We start from the raw sequence: 16,633 nt of genomic DNA, 5'->3' as shown, positions 1-16,633 counted from the left end.
TGGTACCACTACAAAACAGAATGTCTTACTAAATGGAAAAATACGTGCATTGGGAACTGAGCTTCTATCCAGACTCAAGGAGAAGGGGCTCCAATTGGTGGAGAGTATGTACAGTGGCAACAATTGCTAGCATCACCCTCAGAAAGAGAAGACTGGAAACAGATGCATTAAGAGAAAAAGGAAGGATAAGTCCCCAGCAATAACTGTAAAGACTAAGTCCTGTCATCTCAAGATCAGCTAGGCTTAAGTCTGTGGGAGGAAATGAGAGGAGACTTTAGAAATGGTGCCTTATTGAAATAGACTACTCTGTTCCAGTGAAACTGCTAGTTGTGGACACTTGGAATTATAAGATGTGTTCTCACAAATAAAGCAAGCCAATGGTGGGGGACTTTTTTGTTATTTGGATAAAAGGCCTTACCATTAATCAGTCTATTCTAGTAATAGTCCCATCCTTGGGTCTGCAGATATCTTATTGTTAAAATAAGATTGATAGCACTCAGGAGCAATTTGGAGGGATCTTTTTAATGGGGCACATCACCATGTTTTTTTATAGAAGGCTTCGAAGCTCAACATGTTTTGTGGACAGATTGATCTAAACAATTGGTTATGATGCATGATATTGAGAAAAAGCAGACAGCAGGGGGAAACTGATCCATCAAATGGGCAGAAAAAGGTAATGCTGGGCATATAACATAAAAGCTTTCACTCACCCAGTAGGTACATGCAAATTGATGCATATTTGTGGCTTCTGTGGACTCCCTGGGCATCCAGAGCTGGCTTAAGAAAACAAAAGTCAATGGACCCCAAAGGAAAGGCTGGTATGGTTGCTGACTAAGGCCACTTCCCTAGTTAACTTGCCGACATTGGTCCCTTGACTTATTAACTTAACCTGCAAGTGGCTTAACAACCTCATTAAGGTTGTCATGGCCTGGGCCACGAGAAGCACAAGGTGCTTTAGAAGAAACAGTCAGGCGATAACCAGGAGTAACACCAAGAAGAAAAATGTCTGGAAAAGGTGACTGGTCCTTTAGTGTATGAACTTTTAAGAGCTTTGTACGTTCACCCTTAGGAATGGTGCCCAAGAAAGAGCCTGGGAAATTCAGGCTGAAACACAATCTGTCTGCACCAAAGGGACAAATAGATGCTTCTCTTTTTTCAATCAAATTTGTGTCTCTTGACCAATAGTCATCTTGGGGTATCCTTAGGGAAAGGAACTGTCCTGGTAAAAACAGCAATAGAATCCACCTTTAGATTATTGCCAGTCCACTCAGAGGATTTTTCGACTTCTGGGTTTTCTGTTTTGACAGTTGCTTTTTCTTTGCTAAATGCATGCCCATGTGTTTGTCTGTGCCCTTGCTTACTTTGAGGGGTCAGAACCTTCCTTCAGTGGGCCGTAAAAAGGGAAGCCTAGTGATGGCTGGTTGGATGATTTTTGTTTCTTGGTCCACAGGACTCTGGGCGGTGTAAAGATTTTTTTGCAGCATTGTTGACCGTATGGGAAAGTTCAATGTATCGTTGGTGAGAGCAAGATAACTGGCAGTATTGAGAATGATACTGTCAATGGTGTCTGTCGTCTACATTTCGAGAAGGAGGGTGCTTTTAAGAAATCAGACCCTGCTCCGGGACATGCATGTTACCCTTTCCCAGTTTTAGCTGCTGGTTGGCCAGTTGAATTTCATACTTCAAATCACCCATACAGGCTGCCCTTTTTCTAGGATCATAGCACAGGTCAGGTTATATTTGAGGGAGAAGCACCAAAGATTCTGGATCTCTCCAGAAATCAGGACAAGATGTGGTTCTGTGGTCCTTCTCAAACAAATTCTGTGTAGTCTTGGTGACACCTAGACTATCTAGTGAGGAGCTGGATTTTTTCAATGATGCTGCAGGGATTCGGAGATTCGGAGCCATCCTTTGTTCAGATTGGTGTTCCCAATTGCAGTTAGCTGTGTGGATAGAGTCGGGACTCCTCAGGTATGCAGAGAGTTTGGAAATGTTTCCAATCTTCATAGCTCTACAAGATTGGATTGTCAGTGGTGTTCTGGTCTAATATGTGTGTTGTCGAGTCAATAATTCAGCAGCATGCCAAGTGAAAGACGCAGCTAAGGTTACTGAAAGAAATCGCTTCATTTGCTTAAACAACAACATTGGTTTAAAGTTAAGCATGTACTGGTGTAATGAATAATGCTGCTGATGCTTTGTCTTATTAAAATATGCAGGATTCCAGAGGCTTTCATCCAGGGGCTGCAGAAGAAGCTACTCCATTCCGCAGTCCTTTGTTAACTTTTTGCATTGCATTGCATTGTACTCCCTAGGTCAGGAGACATGTCTCAGAACTAACCTTTTTTGCTTTTTTGCCAATGTTTCGGTTGCAAGGTTTTGTGCCAATCCATTTCACAAATGAAAGGCCTACTACGTTGAGAAAGGATGGAAGGCTGTAGGCATGATGCCAGGAAGCCCATTGACTAAGACAAGTTAGTTAATTTGGTGAATTCTACCTACGGAGCGGTACTTTTAAAAGCAGCCTTCTGCTTGGACTTTTATGGTGCATTCAAGGTTAATGAACTTTCCGTCAAATCCAGCTCGGACTTAAATGGGGGCTTCACCTGACAAATATTACATGGCACCACAACTAAGTATCAATTTCCCTTCCTTTCTGTAAAACAGACCAAATTCATATGGGTGATCAAGTAGCCCTGCAGAGACGGCGGTTACTCCCATTGTTGGATGTCAGCATTGGCAAGGCCTGGTTTGACAGGCAATGCACTATTTGTTCATTCCAATGCTGTCACTGTTTCCCAATTTCAGTTCAGCAAAGTGTTGGAGAGAGCTAGTTAAGCAGCAGGTATCAGTTCAGCTAGCTTCGGCTCTTTTAGAATGTGAGAGGCCAAAACTGCAGTGGGATGGCTTTTTGAACAGGGTCAAGTCCAGAAAACAGACACAAGTCTGACTGTTATAAGCTCTATGTATACCTAAACATGATTTAAGCCCCTCACCACCACTTTTATATGTAGTGCAATGTGCATCCGAGTGTCTTATTTGCGAGGGCATCAATGTTGTCTTTCTCAGTAGGTACTATAGTTATAGGTATTTGACAAGCTCCACAACACGAGCCATTCGAAATCCATCTCTCATGACTCTTAAGGATGGTGTGGGAATCTCCAAAGCAATAGTTTCTATTCATCAGAGTTTAGCACTGAATTGTTCATAGACACATTGATCTAATTTGTAGTTTAACAATTAACCCTATGTAGGAGGGGGAGGCTAAATGGCCTGCCCATGGTGGGGTAGACTTCCATTTGACATGGATACATGGTGGCACTTTTGTATTCTGCCACAAGTTATTTACAGAAATGGTTCTCATTTAATTCCAGATACAGGTTTTGGAGCTTTATTAGTGGCAGTGGGCTGCTTATGAGTCTATTTCCAGCCCTTTCCTGGGCACTCCATCTTATAACCCATGGGATGGGGAAGATGGGCTTGTGCCATGAGACCAGGCTATGGCCCAGTTGGTTCAGGACATCTCTCACAAGGATATTGGCGGGTGTCCACAGAGATCCATCTGGCATGTTTAATCCAGGTCTGTGTCTGAACTTACCATGCTCCTTAGTAGAGTTTTTCTATTTAACTTGGTAGGAAATCTTAGTTTCAACAATCGCATTGGGCTTTGACTTCAGGGTGTCAAGACCTGTTTGATGAGTTAGTTATAAGTTTAGAAATTATTTGATATAGTAGTTCTAATATGCAACTTTCATAAGTCTAATATGCACTGTATATAAAATCATTCTCATTGGATCAGGTTCTTTGCATATATTGTCATGCTATGCTTATGTTTTCCGATGTAATAATGGAAATGTGATATTTTTATTTTTATTGCAATAAAATATGGACCAAGATGTGTTCTCAAAACAGAAAATGATAGTTTCAGGTTTTTTTGTGTGTGGTTTTTGGAGGTCCACCTCACTCACCAGAGTTCTATCCTGTTTCTAAGCGATAAGGGATATTGTCCAAAAGCTTGGATTTGCTAACACCGCTGATAGTGTTTGGCAGAACTACTCCAAATATGAGGCATCTGACCGGGGCTCAACATGCTAACGACCTGCCTAAGCTCCTGAGAAGGCTAAAGGCTTGTATGACTCCTCGACAGTAGGAATGCAGGAAACAGTGGCAACTTTTTTAAAATCCCCTCTTTAATTAGGATAAATGTTTTGTTTTATTAGTTGATCATATATTTGAAGCTGTGCAGGGGCAGCTGTGAAAAAAGCATCAAGAACACACATTTTTTGATCAATGCAGTTCAAGTAAAAATATTTTGCATGGTTCGCTAGCTTCCAGGGCATTTTTTCTGTCTTTTTGTACAGCATTTTTTCCTGATGCCAGCAACAAGATAAACTAGCCAATGAAAAGTATAGATTTTTTGTAAACTTATATACAGTTTATAAGAAATTAGGTTATTGAGTTAGAGGGTGAAAGCCCTACTAAAGCAACAACCACAATCCTTGTAGGAGGGATCCACAAAAGTCACTAAATAAAACTGTGCTTAACCCTCTGGTAGCTTGGCAGAAAAACAGCAAGCTAATTTAGAAGCACTGTGTTAAGTATTTATGCAGCACACAAAGAATAATAAAGTGAAAATAACACGAAAAAATCCACACTATTTTAGGATAAAGTTTAATAAATAAAATGACACCAAAATGAATTTAGTCCAATCAAAAGCACTGGAGGTATGACATTTTAAAGTTGTAAGTGAAAAATGGTACCAATAATATCAAACCGCAGGTATCTGGTCGAATGAGAGCGGGGCAAAGCAAAAAGCAAAGGACCATGGTTCAGCTACACAAGGTGGATTGGGCCCGATCATGGCTTACTTTTAGACTTAGAAGAATTTTTGGAAAAAAATTCCTGAAAAGGTAAAGTTAAGTGGGGCAAGGCAGCCTGCGGTGTCCAAGGAGGAGGCATCATCGTAAGGGAGCTGCTGAATGGAGTCTGTTCTCTGCCCACTTTTTGATTAAAAGTCCCAACCTTTAGGGTTAGCACCTTCAGCACCACGAACTGTGATGCTATTAGGTACATTGACATGCACTCAACTCAATTTGTAATAACGTTCTCCATTTTCTGTGCTCTCTCGCAGTTTCAGGGTGGGAGGGGATGTTTTTGCTCTTTACCTGTTTTCGCTCTTCACTGTGCAATGTGAGGGGGAACATTTTGAGTGTAATGCGCACTTAGTGCCATTTTGGAGGATGAAACTTTGAAAATGTAATGTATTGTTTCTATCTGTTGATTTTCTGAACACGCTGGTAATTATTTCAATCACACTTTTTTCAATCCATACTTCCAAAAATGCAAGACTGGTCTTCCTGATGGTATGAGTGAATTAAATACGGTCATTTCTGGTGTTAAATCCAGCTATATTTTTAATCAAAACGTCCTCTGTGTCCCTCCAAATCAGAAAAATAACATCACTTTATCTGCATTAGCAAACTCGATGTTCCCACCATTCTTTGTGGAACAAACATAATAATGTTCAAATGTTGCAATGAAAATGTCAGCATGTACAGGAGCTCCCCCAAAACCCATGGAGGTACCACTGATTTGCAAAAAGAAGTCATTCTGCAATTTTAAAAAAACTGTGTTGTAAACAAAACTCTAATATTACCAGCAAAAACACTTTATTAGCTCTCAACTTGGCCTGATTGAGTACTGCCCATTCCACTGCTTCCATCCCGTCTTGTAATGGAATGGCTGCATACAAAGAAGTGACATCTATGGTACACAATAGCCAAATTTCCATATTTTCCTTGGGGAAATCCTTCAAAAGTATTAAGAAATCTGTAGTATCTTGTACAATGGGTTGTAGGAAGTAGTCCACATATTTGCCATATGGCTCAAACAAGGTGCAGCATCCGGATAGATGGAGGATCCTTTTGATGTGTGTGGATTTTTGGGTAACATGTATAAATTTGGACATCTAGCCCTGGTTTTGGTATTAATCCAATCCTTATCAATGGCCTCGTCCACAATTTTATTAGGGGTGTCTATGATCTCATTGGTATGATCTTGATTTAACTTTATGTAAGTAGATTTGTCCGATGCTTAAATGTTGTGATAGATCCCATCCATAATCACCAGGGCTCCTCCTTTCTCTGCCTTTTTAAACATCAGGTAGGGAATTATTAGCAAGGCTATTTAACGTGTGTTTCTCTGATCTTGAAAGGTTAGAGTTATTGCTCACTTTGAAGTTGAGGTTATGTAAATCCTTTTTAACTAAGACTTCGAACATATCCAGCATCTTGTGTGATGTAGGGGGCAATTATGTTACTTTCATTTGTAAAATTGATGTCACAAATGTGAATATGATTTTGTGAGATTGTTTGATGTCATGTGAAGATATATATATATATATGAACAATATAAGAAATCCTTTTGTGGAAAATATGAAGAAGTTGTGAATAATTGCTATTTGGGTTGATTTAGTGTTATTTTGCATGTTATATAAACTCAGCAGTGCACGCAGGTTTTTTCAGGTAAAAACCGACTTGAAACACGCAGTATGCAATAATTTGATTATACTCATCAAAATTTTGGTTGAGACGAAGAACAAGGTGTGCGCCTCTCACAATATATGTTAAAAAGTATTATTTTGCCAGGCCGAAATGGTAGTTTAAAACTACATTGCAGGCTGCAATAGCAGGCCAGAGACATGTTTTAAAGGGCTACTTTAGTAGCTGGCATCATAAGTGCTGGGGGCCCACTAGTAGATTTAATTTACTGGCCCTTAGGTACATGTAGAACCATTTTATTAACCCCTTCGCTGCTGATGACGAGCTCAGCTCGTCATCAGCCACGGGTGGCGTGTGCTGATGACGAGCTGAGCTCGTCATGTAACGCGGTAAATCGAAAAAAGCCGCACAGCGCAAAAAACGCTGCAGCAGCGATGCGGTTAAAGACTTAACCTCTCGCCAAGGTGCGAGGGGGGGTGTGGTTGGGCATGGCGCTCAGGTACTTATGACGGCTCCCGGCCGTCATTAATCATGGTGGGCATGTGCTCATGACGGCCAGGAGCCATCAGAACTCCGCCCACTGATTAATTCTTTCACACAGGTGGGGAATTCCCCACGCGTGGGTGGAGCGACAACGTTCTGACGGCTCCCGGCAGTCATGAGCACACGTCTACTGTGACTCATGACGGCCGGGAGCCAAATGTAACCTAAATGGGCCATTTGGGTGTAAGCCACTTTTACCATTTTTAAAGAAGAGAGCACTAGCACTTTAGCACTGGTTAGCTGTGCTTAAGTGCAGAGTCCTAATGCCAAAAAAAACGAAATCCAGACAACAGGAGAGAAGAAGGCAAAACGTTTAGATGTCAGGTGCAACACAACATGTTTGGAATATCATAAATATATTCTCAGTCTAACACCTTTTACTGAGTTCTTACTTACATGGATGTACGTATAACTGTACAGTGCATAAAGTACCTATAGTGGTGAACATAGCCGTCTGTTATCACTCAATCAGCTGCTTTTGATGAAATGGATTATGCCATTTTATTGGAAAAGCTGGATTCTTTGGGGGCTTTGCAGAGGAAATAATAGATTGGGTAACCTCATTTTTGAAGGTGTACACTAATACAGATTATAAGCAAACAACTGAAAACGGTAACATACCTAATGAATTGCTGTGGTCTCCAACCTGACCTGTACACACCTACAGCCATTACACAACTGCTAGCTAGTAAAGGTGATGTTCCTCAGCTACTCAGATGAGAGAGAGAAAAAGGTGAAAGCTTGGGAATGCTACTGGATCCGATTTTTCAAGGGAGCAGTAGATTCATTTAGTGTCTTAAAGTTGTACATAATAATTGAAGTTGTGCTCCAGAGTTCAGTCACTAATGGAAAAATTAAACAGGGCTAATATGTTGCTACTTGGTGCACACCTTTATTGTTTCAACTCTTTAATGTTGGCATCCTTCAAACAAACCAGTCTATAGGTCCGATAAAATCCAGAGGCAGGCAGTGAAGCCTGTGTACAAGGCAGAATCCATTTTCCTCTAGACATGTAACAATGTTACTTCAACACTGGTTGATCATTCACCTCAAGATAGCAACATTAATCTATAAAACCGTGTGGGCTAATAGTCAACAGTATTTACAGAACTCAATGAAGTGTCACATGGTTCCTTGGGTACTCCAATTTAAAACAAGGTTCCAGTTATGGATCCCAAGGTATACAAACTTAACAGAGATGAGAGATCTGTGGCTAGGTTTCTGAAAGCCCAATTCTTAACTAGAACAACCATTTGCAATGCAATAGGTCTCGCATTAGGAAAGTTTGAGCTATTGGTATTGTAAATGACAAATTTTGTATTTATGTGTTGGTTTTGAAAATAGCGAAATTAATAGCTTTGTCATTTACAATGCTAATAGGTATAGCTTTCGCAAATGTGACACCTATAGCATTTGTAAACCAATATGTGTTTTATTTACGTGACTTACATGTATTGATATTGCAAATAAATGGCTTTTATTTATTTTGTAATAATTAATACTTAAATAAAAGTTATTGTAATTTATAATGGCAATAGCCTAAAGTTTTGTAAATAACTTTTGTGAAGATTATGTTCAGTGTATTTTATTGTGACGAAAATCCAAGAATAGATGTGAAATATTAACATCTTTTTGTGACATTTATAATAAAGCTTGAAACATTGAGAGAACATATTTGAACTAGTTGTTGTTGAATGGTTGCACAGATTGATGCTGTGGTGGCACTGAGTGATGTTGTGGTGCCCCTGAGTGATGCTGTGGTGGTGCTGAGTGATGTTGTGGTGATGTGATATATAGAGTGAGGGTGATCGATAGATAGAGAAAGGGTGATAGATAGAGAAAGGGCGATAGAGTGGGGGCAATGGATAGAGTGGGGGCGATAGATAAATAGAGTGAGGGTGATAGATAGATAGATAGATAGATAGATAGATAGATAGATAGATAGATAGATAGATAGATAGATAGATAGATAGATAGAGTGAGGGCGATAGATATATTTATGTGGCACTGAGTGGTATTGTGTGGAGTGTGTGTGTTGCATTCAGTAGAGTGTAATTATGTGGCGTGTAATTATGTAGCACTGAGTGGTATTTGGAGTGTATGTTGCATTGAGTGCAGTGTAATTATGTGGCATGTAATTATGTGGCACTGAGTTGTATTTGGAGTGTATGTTGCATTGAGTGCAGTGCAATTATGTGCCGTGTAATTATGTGGCACTGAGTGGTATTTGGAGTGCATATTGCATTGAGTGCAGTGTAATTATATGGCGTGTAATTATGTGGCACTGAGTGGTATTTGGAGTGTATGTAGCATTGAGTGCAGTGTAATTATGTGGCGTGTAATTATGTGGTACTGAGTGGTATTTGGATTGTATGTAGCATTGAGTGCAGTGTAATTATTTGGCATGTAATTATGTGGCACTGAGTTGTATTTGGAGTGCATGTTGCATTGAGTGAGGTGTAATTATGTGGCGTGTAACTGTGTGGCACTGAGTGGTATTTGGAGTGTATTCTTGCATTGAGTGCAGTGTAATTATGTGGTGTGTAATTATGTGGCACTGAGTGATATTTGGAGTGTATGTTGCATTGCGTGCAGTGTAATTATGTAGCGTGTAAATATGTGGCACTGAGTGGTATTTGGAGTGTATGTTGCATTGAGTGCAGTGTAATTATGTGGCGTGTAATTATGTGGCACTGAGTGGTATTTGGAGTGTATGTTGCATTGAGTGCAGTGTAATTATGTGGTGTGTAATTATGTGCACTGAGTAGTATTTGGAGTGTATGTTGCATTGAGTGCAGTGTAATTATGTAGCATATAATTATGTGGCACTGAGTGGTATTGTCTGGAGTGTATGTTGTATTTAGTAGAGTGTAATTATGTGGTGTGTAATTATGTGGCACTGAGTGGTATTTGGAGTGTATGTTGCATTGAGTGCAGTGTAATTATGTAACATATAATTATGTGGCACTGAGTGGTATTGTGTGGAGTGTGTGTTGCATTGAGTACAGTGTAATTATGTGGCTTGTAATTATATGGCACTGAGTGGTATTTGGAGTGTATGTTGCATTGAGTTCAGTGTAATTATGTGGCATTGAGTGGTATTTGGAGTGTATGTTTCATTGAGAGCAGTGTAATTATGTGGCGTGTAATTATGTGGCACTGAGTGGTATTTGGAGTGTATGTTGCATTGAATGCAGTGTAATTATGTGGTGTGTAAATTGCATTAACTAAAACAAATTTGCATGGTTAGACAGAGAGGTGGACTCAAGGACCTCTAAATCTCATATAAATAAGTAGTCCAAATCAAAGAAAGACCAGGGGCGAGGTGGGGCATGCTACACTGACGAATATGCACAAGTGAAAACAATTCTTCTACAAATCATGACTTATTACACCTGTACAACTTGAAACAGAATGCGGAAAGCAAGGTACCAGCATCTTATTCAGCGAGAACAATGAGGTCTTTTAAAGAGTTTTCAAGCAAGAACTCTAAAATGCAGCTGTAGAAAAAGACTCAATAAAATATGAAAACTGGTGGAGAAAGGAGATCAAAACTGTCAAACCAATATGAAAGCTAAACAACTCATTCTAACAAGGTTAGCCCAGTTCTATGAGATTAACACATGAAATCACATGAATAACCACAAGATTGCACTGGGGAACTGAATTCCTGATTACACGATACTTTCCTTAGGGTGATTGCTTCTAATGCGCTGTTCTGTGCGCTTCGCGTTTACTGGGAAGAGGCAGGTTACTAGGCCCTGCAAGGGGTTAACATTCAGCAAACAGATCTTATGAGGGGCGGACCTTCGAGTCCGTGACGGCGCCCTCGAGCACACACTAAACAGTACCTGGGTCCGGGATGCCGCGGACAATGCGGGGAACAGCTGTGGACCGGCAGGGCTCAGCAGAACGCCTGAGGTAGGTCCGGCTCGTAGCAGCGTTAAAGAGATGCGGCGCTGGAGTGGGGCCTCCGAGGGGCTCTGCGGGCCGTCAGGGGTGCTGTCTGTTGTCTGGGCGAAGGCGGGGCTCCTGGGGCAATCTGGCGGCTCTCCTCCCGGTGGGGCTCTGTCCGGCCGTGAAGGCGTCTCTAGCTGAGGCGTTACGGGCGGGGCGCCCCCGGGGAAGGAAGCGGGCGAGACCCAGGCAGAATCCGTCCGACGGGACGTTCACTTGGCGTGTGCTTTTCCAGGCAGGGGAAGGCTCTTGGGATCCGCGGCGCACAGCTCACAGGGGCTGCGGATCTCTGAGGCACAACGCACAGGGCCGGCCGGTACACTTGTACGGGCGGGCGCAGTGCAAGTTCTCAGCAATGGGGGAGACGGCGCAGTCCGGCAAGAGGGGGGTGAAGCGGGTAGAAGCGGCCCAGGGACACAGTGCAAACACGGCTCGTGGTCAGAGCGGGTCACACGGGCGGGCGGCAGTCATGTCGGAGAACATTGCCTGTGGCCGCGCCCCCCCCCCCCGAGACGGGCAGCTATACGTCTCTAGCTGGACGCATCTGGATGCTAACCCAGCGAGACCTAAAAAGCGAAACTGACTATGTAGCGCGCGCCCGGCACTGCACGTTCTACATGAATCACTAACTTCCAGACGCGTTGACGCCAGCCCCTTTTAAGAAAAAAAAAAGCGAAACTGACTATGTAGCAAGCGCCCAGCACTGCACGTTACAAGCAGCCAAGGCGCCAAAGCGCACCCACGAGGTCAAATCTCCGGCAGGAGAAGCACGTGTCAGTCTGCTGTCCACATTCCCCCAAAAGTGATAACATAAGTTGTCGCCCTAGACAGCAAAAGCTCCGCTTTTGCTTTCGTCTAGGCTCGACCTAAAAAGGAACTAAGCATGTTGTGTTTTAGTAAATGTGAAATCTTATCTGAAGTTGGGCACAATTGTGGGCGTCTTGAAGAGTTTGTGTTTGCATACCATGATCCAGTTTTAATGCAAAAGAAATGTATACGTAAATAAAAAATACAATTTTAAAATCCCATATTTTTAGAGAAGGTGTTTAGGCATTAATCTGTTAACAAACAGATGATTATCAGAACCAACTAAGATTTGAAGTGTAAGGGAGTTTTCAGAGGAAATGGAAGTTTATGGAAGCAGGAAGAATACAGTAAGGTGTGAGATGTAAAAGAGTAGTACACAAATATATTTGGAAACTTTCACGTGCAGGCAACCTGAACATCAAACTGACATAACCGTACATATCAACACTATGATAAAATGGTGGTCATAAATAACTTTGTTCTAGGAGATGCAGGGCATGCACCTGACGTACCCATAGCAGGGTATCAAATCCAGTTTAAACCAGGTTTACAAGCTCATGTTCTCTGCTTCATTTACATAACATGTGATTAGTTGGATTCCAAACATCTTTGAACTTTGTTCCTTTCTGTGGTATGTTGCAATTATTTCTATTGTTAATAAATAGTAGATTTCACCATTGTTGCATACAGTTTTTGTGCTATTCTTTCAATCACAACTAACTAGTTAACAGCAGTCACCCTCATTATTAGCATTGTACCTGCTAGCCTTCCAACATATTCTCGGTAATTTGGATCACCTGCATGTATGCTTGCCCAAAATGACACTATACCCTAAGACTGAAACACGTTTGTGTAGCTTTTCTGGGGTAATCTTTTTCATGAAACATCACAGAAATAATGTATTCAGAGCAATAGCATTCTTGACAAGATACAACAAATATTTGCATCTGTAGAACTCCAGGAGAAGCACCAGGAAAAATCAGTTAAGATCATAACTTCTCTAACACTATCAAACTATGTGGTTACAAATAACATAATGCAAAGAGCAACTGCCAGATGGCCTTGAAGTGTGGGAACTAAAATCCTCACCTCAGACCCAGTAAGATTTTTTTCACAAAATTATTATCCGCAGGCAAGTGCAGCCTTTAATGCTCTTAAAGTGATCTATAAAGGATCCTGCTCCTCTCCTATTGGCAATATATATATATATATATAATTTATGCCAAAGCAGCTCTTACAGCTTGATAAGGTAACTAAGTGTGGATTAAATCTACATGTTAACTCCTTGTGGGTTTGGTATTGGCAACGGCTACCCAGATCAGCAATAATAGCAGTTTGTGCACATGCACAATTAAAGTATATTTTAACATGTATCTTGTTGTATGAATTATGGCAAGAAAAATACTTCAGGAATGTACTTACTGTCCAATTCTGACCAAGCTCTGAGATTTTGATAATAGCCACTACCACAGTGGTACCTACCCTTAAACCCATCATCAGGATCGCCAGCTGGCAAATTGAAGTAGTACTCGATATCTCTCCCTTTATACAGGGTTTTCCTTGATGTATTACCTACACGGTAGCTGAATTCATAGTGCAGGTCCTAGTAAAAACAAAATAAATGTAAGACCAACGAATGTATCACAAAATAACTTGTTTAAGTGAGACACAGCACAAGTGGTGCTCAAACTCCCAGGAAGATCTTCAGCATCTGCAGCATTAAAAAGCCTGCACAGGCTTCCGGTGCACAAGAGAGTCCTCTTCAAGATTCTCTTGATCACCTTTAGGGCCAGGTTCAATCTAAGACCCAAGTATCTTGTAGGACGATTTACTCCTTATACTTCAACCCGGTCCCTCAGGTCATCCTCAGCCAATCTGCTCAAACCCCCCACTTTTAGATACAAACGGAAAGGAGGAACAACTGTGGCATTCCTTAGGACCAAAGCCTGGAATTTATTTCCATCACAGTTAAGGCTATCCAACACAGAAACCCAATTTAGGAAGGCCTTGAAGACCTGGATTTTCACTGCCCCAGATGAATTGTGTCTTTCCCTTATCTAACATCTCTATGGCTCTTTCTCACTTCCCTCCGAGACAGCGCCAGGATACTCCTCGCAGAGTGACAGTTGCGCTCTACAAGTACTGAATTACATTACATTACACCCCATGATACAAAAGCAATGTGTGACCTTATCAAAAATATCCATAATAACATGTTATTGTGGCAAATGTTACGATCAAAACAGATTGAAAAAGTTCTCCCAGGTCTAAAGCAGACTTCTCATAGTTACATTACTCTTCAGAAACTATCAATTGGTTTACAGAGGACAAGGTTAGCCTTCATTGGTTAAAGAATATAAAAATATATTTTGTCCTTCAAATACAAAATTATCTAACATTGATGAGTCTCTTGCAGAGTCCCTGGAGGACATCAAATGAAGGTCTTTTTGTCTTGCCACTGCACAGTCTGTAGATACGAGGATAGGTCAGCTTGCTTTTTAAGATCTATCTGAATAACTGGGCTGGACACAAAACTGCAGGAACAATTTCTAATGAAGTATTTTTCTGCTTTCACTGAAGAGAATGCTAATCACATTTTTCCTATAATGCACTGGCTCAAACCAGAGCTATTCATCACTGTTCGTGGATATGCAGTGTTACTGTCCCACTTTTACATTCCATCTACATTATCTGTTCTCAATGCTGCTTAAATTCACTTCCATTTTTTGCAGCGATACTTTAAGTAGTTTGCTCACTTTTGGCTTGTTGTTACAAGGACTTTCTGATGAGGATGGAGTATAAATCCATCACCATGCATGCATATTATACAATAGGGTTACAGCTACGATTGGCATGGAAGAGAAATAAAATCCTTGGAGCCACAGAGACGTTTTCTGAATTTGGCTTTTATTCTTTGCTCAAACATTTTGGTGCATAGATTGTGCATTGGCTGGGGGTTGTGGAAGCTATACAATATAGTGGCATGAACTGTAAACGTATCAAGATTCTACATAGCTTTCAATAGTTGGCCCATGCCATGTCAAACATTGCTGTGCTAACAACTATTGTTCATAAAAGAAAACAAGTTACTTACCTGTAACTTTGGTTCCCCAGTATAGGTAACTTTCATTGATTCCCATAGGTTGTATCATTTCCCGTCGTCGGAATGGGAGCCTCGGTAACAAAAATAACATAGCAGTAGGTACAAAAGAGAAAGAAAAAGGCCTAGGACTCATTCCCTTTTGTAGCATATCCGCCTCTTTTTGTAAAAGAGACCAAAACTAAGCATCAGCCAATCAGAAGAGCCTCACCCCATAGAACCCTCCTGAAGGAACCTCAGAGCCTCAGATTTTCATAGCCGTTGTGTAACAGTAACCACATCTGCTGAAGGCTGAGCTTTCCCAGGGGAGGAGGGTGGACGCATGGGAATCTATGAAAGTTACCAATACTGGGGAACCAAAGTTACAGGTAAGTAACTTGTTTTCTTGCCCCAGTATTGGAACTTTCATAGATTCCCATAGCTTGTATCAGAGTAGCTAGCAGAAAGCAATAAAGCACATTTTGTGACATAAATAAAGAGACCTGTTAGTATCCGTACTATCATAAGAGAATAAGTAAATCATACTGAAATACAATCTGTACCAATAGTAAATACAAAATGTGCAGAAATAGGAAGGAGGGATAGTAGGAAAAGCTCACCAATTAGTGGAAGAGGATCCTCAGGACTGCCTGGCCGACAGCTGCGTCTTCCTGTATCAGGGATTCCAAGCAATAATGCTTCGTAAAGGTGTGCACGCTGCTCCAAGTCGCAGCTCTGCAAATGTCTCTGATGTGTACTCCCGCAAAGAGAGCTGTAGATGAAGCCACGGATCTTGTGGAGTGTGCTCTGGTCCTGCTGTCCAGCGGCTTACCTGCTGTTGAGTGGCAATATAGAATGGCACTGGAGATCCATCTTGCAATACTTTGCTTTGAAAGTGGAAGGCCTTTGCGAGGACCGCCAAAAGCGATGAACAATTGTGAAGATTTACGAAACCCTTTGGTGCAATCCAAATAAAATTTCAAGCAGCGCTACACATCCAGAGAATGGAGTGACCTCTCCGCTGGTGTAGAAGGGTGAGGAAAGAAAGACCTGAGAATCACAGGTTCATTTAGGTGAAAGTCTGAAGGCACTTTAGGTATGAACCTCGGATTAGTTCTTAAAATCACTGTATTTCTTTTCAACTGGAGAAAAGGTTCCTGTATTGTGAGAGCCTGCAATTCCCCAACGCATCTTGCCGATGTGAGGGCAAGAAGGAGAGCTTATTTCCATGAAAGAAATTTCATGTCCGTCCGATGAATCGTTTCGAAGGGATTTTTCATGAGCTGTGCGAGAACTAAATTCAAATGCCAAGTGGGAGGCAGAGGCCTCACCGGGGGAAAGACTCGGAATAAGCCCTTGAGAAACTGTTTAATTATTCTTGAAGACCAGAGAGAAGGTCCAGATGCAGAACATCTGTAGCGAGAGATCGCTGCCAAGTGAACTTTTATGGATGAATGAGCCAATCCTGTCTAAACCAAGGACAAGAGATAAGGTAGAAGTTGATGAGGCTGAGAAGAGAAAGGGTCAACACTTTCCTTCCGGCACCAAATGCAAAATCTTTTCCATTTCAGACAGTAAGTTTTATTTGTGGAAGCGGCTCTAGCTTGAGACAGAACTTCTCTTACTTCATTCGAGATGGGAAGGTTCATGAATTCTCGCTGCTCAGGAGCCATGCAGTCAGGTGTAATGAATCTGGATCCGGATGCCAAATCTGCCTGTGGGACAGCGTGAGAAGATCCGGAATTGCCGG

General features: G+C 41.5%; 1 protein-coding gene across 1 annotated transcript in view; it reads right to left on the bottom strand.

Moving 5' to 3' along the window:
- PKD1L1 (polycystin 1 like 1, transient receptor potential channel interacting) overlaps window positions 1-16,633 on the bottom strand; it is a 1,739,639-nt gene that overhangs the window by 766,653 nt on the left and 956,353 nt on the right. Inside the window, exon 31 of the mRNA XM_086964902.1 lies at window positions 13,287-13,407. Coding sequence (XP_086821028.1) covers window positions 13,287-13,407 — 121 coding nt within the window. The remainder of the gene's footprint in view (window positions 1-13,286; window positions 13,408-16,633) is intronic.

The sequence above is a fragment of the Lissotriton vulgaris genome, chromosome 4_1 (assembly GCF_964263255.1).
Source record: "Lissotriton vulgaris chromosome 4_1, aLisVul1.2, whole genome shotgun sequence".
In the NCBI taxonomy this organism is placed as follows: Eukaryota; Metazoa; Chordata; class Amphibia; order Caudata; family Salamandridae; genus Lissotriton; species Lissotriton vulgaris.
Note: the sequence above shows the minus strand (reverse complement) of the source record. Positions and strands in the feature narration are given on the sequence as shown.